The sequence below is a fragment of the Bos indicus x Bos taurus genome, chromosome 8 (genome assembly GCF_003369695.1).
Source record: "Bos indicus x Bos taurus breed Angus x Brahman F1 hybrid chromosome 8, Bos_hybrid_MaternalHap_v2.0, whole genome shotgun sequence".
Taxonomy (NCBI): domain Eukaryota; kingdom Metazoa; phylum Chordata; class Mammalia; order Artiodactyla; family Bovidae; genus Bos; species Bos indicus x Bos taurus.
In genome coordinates, this window is record NC_040083.1 from 77,101,535 (window position 1) to 77,113,603 (window position 12,069).

General features: G+C 36.5%; 1 protein-coding gene across 9 annotated transcripts in view; it reads right to left on the reverse strand.

The window, feature by feature from the left end:
- Positions 1-12,069, reverse strand: part of KIF27 (kinesin family member 27) — a 92,912-nt gene that overhangs the window by 53,624 nt on the left and 27,219 nt on the right. For all 9 annotated transcript variants that reach the window (XM_027550105.1, XM_027550103.1, XM_027550106.1 and 6 more), the window contains one exon: positions 6,611-6,817. In XM_027550105.1, the coding sequence (XP_027405906.1) occupies positions 6,611-6,817 (207 nt within the window). The remainder of the gene's footprint in view (positions 1-6,610; positions 6,818-12,069) is intronic.

Consider the following 12,069-nt stretch of genomic DNA (forward strand, 5'->3'; position numbering starts at 1 on the left):
CACCAGGTTCTCCTGTCCATGGAATTCTCCAGGCAAGAATACTGGAGTGGGTTTGCTATTCCCTTCTCCAGGGATCTTCCTGACCCAGGGATCAAATCCAGGTCTCCTGCATTGCAGGCAGATTCTTTACCATCTGAGCCACCTATCTGTCACTATAACCAAACCTCAAGGCAATTTATCCAAAAAGGTAAACAATAAGATCTCAAAGGAGGCATTCAATTTATTAATGTAAATTATTATAAGCTATTAACATTACAACATAGAGTAAAAATGTATATACCATATGGTGTTCAAGAGTCAACTGATGTAGGTTTCTTACACATCCCCTCCCAGAAAAGCCTATCTGATACTGGATATCTCTTAATACCTGATTTTTGTGCCTCCACTGTTGGTCACCTAATAAGGCCATGTGTCACATCAGCACCATGATGAATAGGGGTAAAGTTTTCTAGGTGGCCTCCCAATTCTGGGATATGGGGGAGGGCAAGGGAGTTTATTTACAGAAGAACCAACTCAAGAAGTATTTATCTAACAAGCACATTGTACCAAGCACGGCCATTTGCATTATAACCCACAGAATTCAAGGTTTCTCTTTGCTGGGGGTGTGGGTCGGGGGCTGAGGAGGGGTTTCAGGAGCAAATAAAACTTTTTGTTTAGAATCATGTTTTGTTCTCCAGGATTTCAACTTGCTTTCAAATGTTCTTTTTACAAAGAACATCAAATGACCCAGCTTAAAATATAATGAAACAGGTTTTGCCATAATGAGTAACATTCAGAAAATTAATTCCTTAGCAGTCATTCCACACAAAAGAATGGTTTTTAACCCCTTCTGGCTTATAAAGGCTTATAAAGCCTTCCATAATCTGTCCCCTTGCTACCTTAAGTGCTGGGTTCTGTTTTCTTTAGTTGCTTCTGCACTCCCTGCTCCCCAAAGAATATGCTTGCATTTTCAACCATATCCTAAATAATACTGGTTATAATGTAAGTACTCAATAAGCTGGGTAATAATTCAGATAATTGAGGTGTATCCAACTAGAAAACAACTTTTTATTCTAATTGTGTTTTCTGAGAATTACACAGCAACAGGACTGGACAGAACTTTAAAGAGTAGAGTTCAACTCATCCCAGGTTTAACTCTTCTCTGTAATACTGGAAATTATCATTTAGCCTCTGCTTGAACAAATTCACTGTGGGAACCCTATTAAGCCCTGAGACCTCTAATATTATTTTGAGAGTTTTCACTAATAAATCCCTCTTTATATTCCCTTAGCACTGCTTCTCACTGGTCCTAGTTCTAGAGACAAAAGTCTAACAATAATGATAAGCCTTCAAATACCTAAACACAGTCATTATGTCCCCTATAATTTGGACTAAATCTAGAGCTACTCCAAGATTTTCCCCAAGGTTCTATAACTTGGTTGTTTTCCAAAAATAATCTAATTTGACTTAAGGTGTTGTACCCAGACTTGAATGTAATATTCTTGATCATCATACATTAAGATAATCTCTTCTCACTAGTGATGCATTTGATTGTGTTTCATTAGATGTGCTGCAACTCATTTACCATAGATTGTGGCTTTCACATATTTAATTTTGTAGTTGAATTTGAAAGTTCCACAAAGGTTCATGAGATGCAATTTGTCATTTTGCTACTATGAAGTTGGTGTGTTTTGCTGGAATGAGTGTTTAGTTGGCAAGGGAACCTTCCAAGAGAACCTCTGCAGACACATCTCACACAGCTCTGCTTCATCATGAGCAACCATGTATGCAAAAAAGTGATTAAAAAGCAAAATTAATTATTTGGGGGGGAGGAAATGGCCATTGTGTGAAAGATAAAATCTTAGTGAAAACTAAAAAGGCAGCTGACTTCAGTGTAAGGGATTTAATGCACAAGAATTTTGTGACTCAATAAAAATGTAATTCATTCAGGAAAAAGAAAAGATTATACAGGTATTACCACTGTTGTGAATTTGGAGATTCCACAGGTTTTAAAAATATATCCCTTAAGAACATTCCAGTTGGTTTTCTTACTATACAATAATGTCAAGTACTGAAAGTGATATTATTTACCTACTGCTTTTATTTCCTTTTCATAATGCCATATTTCATCTAAAATGTCATCAACTAAGACACATCACTATTTTTAAACCATCAAGAAGAAAAGCTATCATCTATGAAATACCATCAACTGTAAAACATATCCTACCATCATAGTTGATAAAATGTGAAAAAAAAAAATGTGAGGCTTATAATCAATGAAAAATGGTAGCATTATCAGCACATGTGGTGTTATTTTAAACTTATGTAATGACTGGTACCAGCTTCGTAATTTTTTCCTTCCAAAGTACCATTTTGGTGTGTATAACAGTGGCATTTGGCTTTAATTATATCATATTAATCATATTAATCTTAATATATCATATTAAGAAAACAGAAACCTCTGTTACATTTTTTCCTTAAGTTTAAATCTAGGTCAGTTTTACATTTCATTAGATGAGTTTCCAGTATCTGTTAAATGAGCCCCTTACTCTTTTTTTTTCTATTAATTTGATGTTATATTATTATATTTAATTGTAAGGGGTAGTTTCTTTAGGATTTCTACTTAAATAGATAAATCCCAAAATTCCATTTTGGTATTAAACCTTTTAGATTAAGAGATGGTTGAAAACAAATGAGTGACAACAGAAAAAAGTACAAAATGACATGCACTCAGAATGTTATTACCCATCAAAATCATGATATATTCCAGAATATTTAATGATTGTCAAGTGTTTGTGATACATTAGGTGAGAAAAGCTAGCTATAAAAGTATATATACAATTATCCTTCAATTAAAAAATAAATAAATTTTAAAAAGTGTCTCAAGTAGGTGCATCTAAATAGCAATTTAGTATTAGCAAACAAAAATATGTGTGTGTGTGTGTGTGTGTGTGTGTATAATAGCACTGACATATATACACTGCCATGTGTAAAATAGATAGCTGGTGAGAAATTACTACATAATACAGAGAGCCCAGCTTGGTGCTCTGTGATGACCTAGAGGGGCGGGATCAGGGGAGTGGAGAGAGGTTCAAGAGGGAGGTGATATATGTATAGTTACGGCTTATTTGCATTGTTGAACGGCAGAAACCAACACAACACTGTAAAGCAATTTTCCTCCAATTAAAAATAAAATGTAAAAAGTACATATATATGTATACATACACACCTAAGTAATATGTTTTTTAAAGAAATATTTATTTATTTGGTTGCACTGGGTCTTAGATGTGGCATGTGGGATCTAGTTCCCTGACCAGGGATCGAACCCAGGCCCCCTGCATTGGGAGCTCAAAATCTTAGCTACTGGACCACCAGGGAAGTCTCAGTAATATGCTTTTAAAATAAATAAGATCCTTTCACTGTTTCCCTCCAATATATCCCTTGTAGCTCAGTCGGTGGGCTTCCCTGGTGGCTCAGACAGTAAAGAATCCGTCTCCAATGAGGGAGACCTGGGTTCGATCCCTAGGTTGGCAAGATCCCCTGGAGGAAGGCATGGTAATCCACTCCAGTATTCTTGCCTGGAGAATCCCCATGGACAGAGGAGCCTGACGAGCTACATCCCATGGGGTCGCAAAGAGTCAGACACAACTGAGCAACTAAGCACAGCACAGCACAGCTCAGTTGGTAAAGAATCTCCCTGCAACACAGTAGACCCAGGTTCGATTCCTGGGTCGAAAAGATCCCCTGGAGAAGGAAATGGCAACCCACTCCAGTATTCTAGCCTGGAGAATCCCATGCACAGGAGAGCCTGGAGGGCTACAGTCCATGGGGTCCAAGAGTTGGACACAACTTAGCGACTAAACCATAGGAAATAAAATCAGACTCTCTTCGTAATCAATTTAAAAACTTACTCAAGGAGTTCCCTGGTGGTACAGTGGATAAGAATCCTCCTGCTAATGCAGGGGACATGGGTTCAATCCCCGGTCTGGGAAGATTCCACATGCCATGGAGCAACTAAGCCTGTGCACCATAACCACTGAGCCCACACTCTGGAGCCCACAAGCCACAGCTACTAAGCCTGCATGCTGCAACTACTGAAGACTATGTGCCAAAACCTGTGCTCTGCAATAAGAGAAGCCCTGCTCACTGCAATTAGAGAAAGCCCAAGTATAACAATGAAGACCCAATACAACCAAAAATAAATATTTTTAAAAAACTGATTAAGTCATTGTCCCCCTTTTTCTTTGAGAGAATTTTAAGTTGAGGAAATATTTCCCTTGTCAGATTGTTTTTACTTCAAGAAAATAGTAGAGCTAAATTTCAAAAGAAAATATTAGAGCTGGAGAATATTAGCCCAACTTCTGCCAAGGAGACAGAAACCCAGGGAAAAAATGAAATAGTGTTTCAGATGTCTTCTTTAGCTTAATTTAGCTAGTTTTGGTATTCAATATGAAATCCTCCTCTCACTCTAGAACAATGTAACAGGAAACAAGACTTGAACAAGGCTTGGTGTGCTTTGTATTTTCCCATACAAGCCTTTGTGTCTGCTGCAGCACTCTAAGCAACAGAGGGGCCAAGAGTCCGGGACACACAACAGGAGAAAGAGAACTCTCAAAACTGCTGGTTATATTACCTTTGCATTTTCTCCCTTTCCCCCTTCTTTTAATGGCTGGAAGCCACTAAATTTTAAAAACAAAACAAAAAAGTTGCTAATTTGAATACATATGTCCATCCATAGTGAAGGAAACAGCACCGGGAATAAGTGTTTCCCTTTGTCAACATCAGGGGCTGTCTCTGGTCAGGATCTTTTCCTTCCGTGTCATAGCAATCTTTTGGCAAATTCACTGGTTCTTTCTTCCTGTTACATTTTAATCCCACTTGGTCACAAGCAAACTTGGAGATCACCTGTAACCACAGAGGAGCTACAAGTCTTAGTGTATCTGCCCTCTTCTAAGCTGTGGTAATCACACACAATATGTTTTCCAAACTAGAACCCTCGAAAGTGAAAGGGGGTAATAAAATTAATTAAAAATTTAAAAAAATTTGTTAATTTGAAATAATAACTGTGGAAATCTTTATTCCAATCATGGCTGCTTCAGGTCTAATTAAACAACTAGAGATAAGAACAGAGGGGCCTAGCTCCTTCTCAATACCCTGTGGAGCTGTCTCCTCAAAGAATGTGTGTCCAAGTGTGTGTGTGTGAAAGTCTAGTAAAAAAGAGAAAGAAACAGACACTGAGAGAGATTAATAAATGTCTAACTTCTATAATCAGAAAAAAATGTTATTTTTATAAAATAAAAGAATGCACAGAAAGAGGAAATTCACATTACTAGCCAAGAGTAAAAAAATTATTAAGTAGAATTAATAGATATCTAATTTCAATTCTATAAAGAACTTATCTTTCTTAAATGTTCTATGAAAATTCACCATACATTCAACCAAAAGAAAACATCAATAACTCTAGAAAGTTCAACTGAAATTAATAGCAGCAAAAGTTTAAATTTTAAATCCAACCAGTCAAAACTGAAAACTATACAGTAATAGTAGCATCTGTCTTACTCACTCTGAGGCACAGAGCCTGGGACACAGGAGAGGTACCCCATAAACGTGTATGTTATAGGACGCAGCGTGCCAGGCACGTTTGGAGTCACCATCTCGTGTAAGTCCTCCCTATACCCCTCTCACAGGTCCCCCATTCTGACAGATAAGGAGCCTGGGGTTCACACAGGTTTAGTCATCCCTCCAGGCCTACATCATAGAGCTGGTGTTCATGCCCAAGCTTGCCTGACTGCAAAGTCTATGACACCTCTCACATTTCTTTTCCCTTGGACTGTATCCAACATATCTCAAATAAATCATTTCCTTTCCTAAAATTAATAAACAGAAACCAAAATTCATGAGTCTGTTAATTAGTCTTTTCCACGGTAGAGATTCCTTGATTTTGATTTTTCAAGAGAAATCTGTGCATCCACATATGTATACACATTTTATAAATAAAATTTATAAAGTAAAATTTAAAAATTAAATGAAACTTCATACTGATTTTTATACAGTCTTAATTAATTGTCAGAGGGAGAAGGAAATGGCAACTCACTTCAGTGTTCTTGCCTGGAGAATCCCAGGGACAGAGCAGCCTGGTGGGCTGCCGTCTATGGGGTCACACAGAGTCGGACACAACTGAAGCAACTTAGCGACAGCATAGGCAATTATATCAGACAAGACTGACTTAATACATGGATATCATTTTGAAAATAGACAGACCAAATAAGTCAAAATAAATACCTCCAACCTCATCAACTTGGTGTGATTAAAGAAAGAAAAAAATTTATGAAGATATCGGACTTAGTCATACCTGAAAATATTAATATGATGGCAAAGAGTAGCTTTTTCTTCTCCTTGATAAATCTAAGCATTATCTTCAACTCTTCCTTTCAAATACAACTATACCTTCTCTTAATCATTAATTTTATTGAAAAGAAGCATGATTATAAAGAGACTATACATAACAGAAAAAGAGTATACACAAAAGTCAACAGAAAAAAAAAAAAAAACCTGCTAAGACTATATAAATACACTGTGATATTATATTGTATACAATCTCAAAAGAAAGAAACTAATGCTTAGACTTTACCTTCCTGGAATCCAACCTTGCTGGACCATAAATATAATGCCCCAAACGAGTATCAAATGGTACAGTGTATGGTCTCTTTTCAAGTATCCTGGTATCTGGCCCATCTCCACAAGTTTCCTTTACTGAAGAAGTCATTGACAGGTTAAGTTTTGTTAGTTCTTCACTCAGTTGATCCACAAGAAGTTGTTGTTCTATTATTTTTTCATTCTTTATAGAAGAAAGAGAAGAATTTAAAAAATGGAGAGACTCAGTATGGGTTAATGATTAAAAATAAACTGTACATTGATCACAAAATCACAACTACCTTAACAAAACAATAAAACCTAACTTATCCAGAGACTAGCCTTCTGGGACTTCCCTGGTGGTCCAGTGGCTAAGATTCCACAATTCCACTGCAGAGGGCATGGGTTCAATCCCTGGTCAGTAAACTAAGATCCCACATGCTGTAAGGTGCAGCCAAAAAAAAAAAAAAAAAATTCTAAAACCAACCAACCAACCAAAAAAAGCCCCAAAGACTAGCCTTTTGCTGTTCACAAGAATTTAGGATTGTCCTGAGTGTTAAAAACTTTTGAATAGTAAGCAGGAACAAATACAGCTAATGAGTTAGTACAAGACACTGCCCCATACACTGTGATTGGTTAGCTTGCCCACCTGAAGCACTATGATTAGCTGATCTTTATAAAAGTCTGAACTTTCAGAGTGAAATCCAAGAAGTAACAAAAGACTAGAAAGTTGAAAAGTATAGAAAACGGCAAACAGCTAAGATGACAGCAAAGGAGACAGAAAGTGGTAACAGGTGCAGTGAAGTGAAAGCCTTTATTCAGTGAAAAAGAAAGCCACAAACACAGAGATAGAAGATAGGCAATTTAGAGTCGTGGGAGAAAGAACTTGGAAATCAAAGGCAGAATAAGTTGTTTATGGGTGCTTGGGGGACAGAAAGAGAGACACTATGTGTGGTTTAGCTTTCTGTGTATCCTCTAAAGAAAAATTTTCAAGTACATAAGCTTTGTTTTATAAGCACAAAATTATATAAAAAGAAAGGTCATTCATCTTAAATACTTCACATGTACTATAATGTTTAGATAGGGAAAAAAAGCAAACCCTAAAGTTTCACTGTGTTAATGCTGAACTACAAAATGTAACTTTATTTTAAAAACCACATATTCAGATAATTCAAATATAAAACAATAGCATATAAGTTGAAGGGGGATACTAAATGGAGTCCTTTTATTCTCCAGGGAAAGGGTAAAAATACCAATTAATATCAGACTGTTTTAAGTCAAGGGTGCATGGTATATACTCTCCAGGATAATCACTAAAAACAGTGAAAGTACAACTTTTAAAGCAATTAAATTCAAAGAAAGGTAAGAAGGAAAGAAAAATGAATATAGAGCAGATAGGATAAGTAAAAACCACAATGGTGGGATTATAACCAGACTATAAGAGTAATTATATTAAATTCAAAAATGAACTCGCAATCCAGTTAAAGGATTAAAAACTACAAGAACTATCAAATTGTCTAACCTGCTAATTGCAAGAAACATAACTAAAATCAATAAAGAAAGATTAAAGGGAAGATGGAAAAAGAGATACCATGTAAATATTAATCAAAAGAAAGCTGGTATAGCTATGTTAATTAAAATAGACTTAAATGCAAAAACTGTTGGGAGATAAAATGAAGTTAAAAAAAGACTAAAAAAAAAAAAGTCAATTCACCAGGATGCTGTAACAATTCTACATTTCTATGTACTTAATAACCCAGATTCAACATATATAAAATGCAAAAATTGTATTTGCAATACAAATCCAAAAATTATAGTAAGAGATCTTAATATTCCTCTAAAATACTGATAGGACAAAAAAAAAAGATCAAAAGAGGAGTAAAAATATAGATTTGAGTAAGAGGATTAACAGAATTAGGAGAACTCAATGATTACAGAATACAAATTCTTGTCAAGCATATCTGTAATATCTACAAAAACTGGCCTTATGCTGAGCCATAAGGCAAGTCTCAACACAAAGAACTGAAGTCGTATGGACAACAATGCAATTAAGCTAAAAATTAATAAAAAGAAATCCTTCATGTGTTGGAAATAAAATAACTAATTATATAACCCACAGGTCAAATAAAAAACTCACAATAAAAATTAGGAAAAATCTGAGCCAAATGAGGAATGCAGACAAAGATAAGCTTAGGAGGAAACATATAATTTCAAATGCATATATTATAGATGGTTAAAAATATATAGACAGGCTAAAAAATCAATGAACTGAGCACCCATCTAAACAATTTAGAAAGATAGCATAGGAGTCTATGCCCCTAAAAACAGCAGAAAAAAACTAAATAATAAAGATATGGGTAGAAATTAATTAAATAATAAACAAACATATACCAGAGAAGATCATCAAAGTCAAGAATGGCTCTCTGTGGGCTTCCCCCAGTGGCTCCATGGTAACGAATCTGCCAGCCCATGTAGGAGATACAGGTTGGATCCCTGATCTGGGAAGATCCCACATGCTGGGGAGCAACTAAGCGCACGAAACATTAACTACTGAGCCTGTGCTCTAGAACCCGGGAACTGCAACTACAAAGCCCAGGGGCTGCAACCACTGAAGCCCATGCGGTCTAGAGCCTGTGCTCGAAAACAAAAGAAGCCACTGCAACGAGAGGTCTGTGCACTAGAGAGTAACCCCCACTTGCCACAACCAGATTGAAACGCTGGAGCAAAGCAACGAAGACCCAGCACAGCCATAAATAAGTAAATAAATAAAATTATAATTCTTAAAAAAGAATTTAGTCTCTGAAGAGACTAAAAAAATTTGAAACCTCTTGTGAAGTTGATCAAGGAAAAAAAAAAAGAGAGAGAGAAGGCACAAATAACCAGGAATGAAAAACGGGATGTCATTACATGTCTAAAAGCATTAAAGAGGTGAGATTATTATAAACATTTCAACATATTTATTGAAATATGAAACAGCTGTTACATTCTTAGAAAAACAGACCTTACCAAAAAGGGGGCAAAAGGAAAGTGTGACTGAATTCATAATTAAACATTCCACAGAGAAATTTTCCAGGCCCAAATATTTTTCAAGTGAATTCAACCAAATATTTAAGGAAGAAATAACACCAATTCTTCACACACTCTTCCCAAGTATAGAGAAGTATCTGACAAGAATATTTTGAGAAAAGAAAATATACCCATGAATAGACATGCTAAAATCCTAAACAAAATAATTACAAACCAAATCAAGGACATTTGTAGAAAAGAGTAAATTAACACAGAAGACTTGACTGCTATCCTTTGAAGGACCTGCATACGAGGTTGTTCATTGGCTGGTGTCTGGGAACTCGGATCCTAACAGGGTTCCCAATACCCTATTGAGTGAGAGTGGCTCACTGTGCTCAAAGTGTTCGTGCAGACAAGGTGGTTTATGTTGAACACCTGCTTTCCTTTCCTTCCACTAGTCTGGAATTCTGTAGATGGTGGTCAGAGAATGCCTTCATGGCCAGTTCTCAATAAAACCTGAGTCTCCTCAGTAGACAACACTTCACGTGAGTTGTCACAGTCTTTGCTGGGGGAGTTAAGTACATGTGGGTGACTCCACTGGGAGACAGTTCTTGGAAGCCTGTGCCTGATTTCTTCTAGACTTCACTCTATGTCCCTGTTCCCTTTGCTTTCTTTTATCAGGCCCATGCCTAGTAAGTCTAGTCAAGGCTATGGTTTTTCCAGTGGTCATGTATGGATGTGCGAGTTGGGCTATAAAGAAAGCTGAGCACCGAAGAATTGATGCTTTTGAACTGTGGTGTTGGAGAAGACTATTGGGAGTCCCTTGGACTGCAAGGAGATCCAACCAGTCCATCCTAAAGAAGATCCGTCCTGGGTGTTCACTGGAAGGACTGATGTTGAAGCTGAAACTCCAAAACTTTGGCCACCTGATATGAAGAGCTGACTGATTTGAAAAGACCCCGATGCTGGGAAAGACTGAAGGCAGGAGGAGAAGGGGACAATAAAGGATGAGATGGTTGGATGGCATCACTGACTTGATGGACATGGGTTTGGGTGGACTCCGGGAGTTGGTGATAGACAGGGAGGCCTGGCGTGCTGCAGTTCATGGGGTCACAAAGAGTTGGACATGACTGAGTGACTGAACTGATGAGCACAACTCTATGCTGAGTCCTCCAAGTACAGCCTCCAACCTGAAGGTGGTCTTGGGGACCCCCAGCATAACAATACATCATGACCAAAAAAAAAAAAAGGTTTATTTCAGGAATGTAAGATTGGTGTAAAAATTGGAAAAATCACTACAATTCATTCACATTAACAGAATAAAGTGGGAAAATCATGATAAACAAAAATTTGATAAAATGTAATATCCATTCATAATAAAAATTCTCAGCAAAGAATTTTTCCTTGGTTTGATAAAGAATAAATTAAAAAATACCTACAGCAAACATGATACTTAATAGTGAAACAGTGAAAGCTTTTCTTTTATAGTTGGAAACAAGACAAGAACATTTTCTATCACCACTTGTATTCAATACTGTATTGAAGATCAAAGTCAATGAAGAAAGGTTAAAAAAAAAAGAAGGCATAAAGATCATGAAGGAATAAAAATATCATCATTTGCAGATGACACAATCATAAATGAAAATCCAAAAGAATTTACATAAAATATCAGAATTTAAAAATGAATTTTATCAAGTTGCTTGGTATAAGCTATCAATATTCACAAACCAATACAGTTACATATACCAACAAACAATTAAGAAAATGGAAATCTGAAGAGATTCCATTCATAGTCACATAAAAAAATAAAGCACCTGGGAATGAATCTAACAAAAGATGTTCAATACATAAACATAAACCCAAAAAAGTCATTACTGAGACAAACCAAAGAAAACGTGAGTAAATGGAGGAATATACCAAGTTCATGGGTTAGTGATATACCTAGACTTATCAGGAATCTACAATAAATAAGAAATGTGACACTGGTCCAAGGACAGGCAAGCCAATGGGGTACAACAGAAGTCCCAGAAATACACAATACATTCATGCATGAATGAACCCTGACTTATGACAAACAGCACTCAGAATAGTGGTGAAAAGATGGCCTTTTCAACACGTAATGCTGGAATAAATGGATATCTACCTGGAAAAAAACTGAAATTTGACCTTTACTTTATCCCACATACAAAAATCAATTTTAGGACTATAAAGCTTAAATGTGAAAGGCAAACTTAATAATGGAAGACTTAGTCCAGTAGGAAAACAAGCAAGAGACTTGAATGAGTATTTCACAAAAGAAGGTACCCAAGGACTTCCCTGGTGGTCTAGTGGTTAAGAATCCACCTTGCAATGCAGGGGATACAGGTTCGATCCCTGGTCTGGGAAGATCCCACATGCCATGGAGCGACTAAGAACGTGTGCCACAACTACTAAGCCCAAGTGCCTAGAACC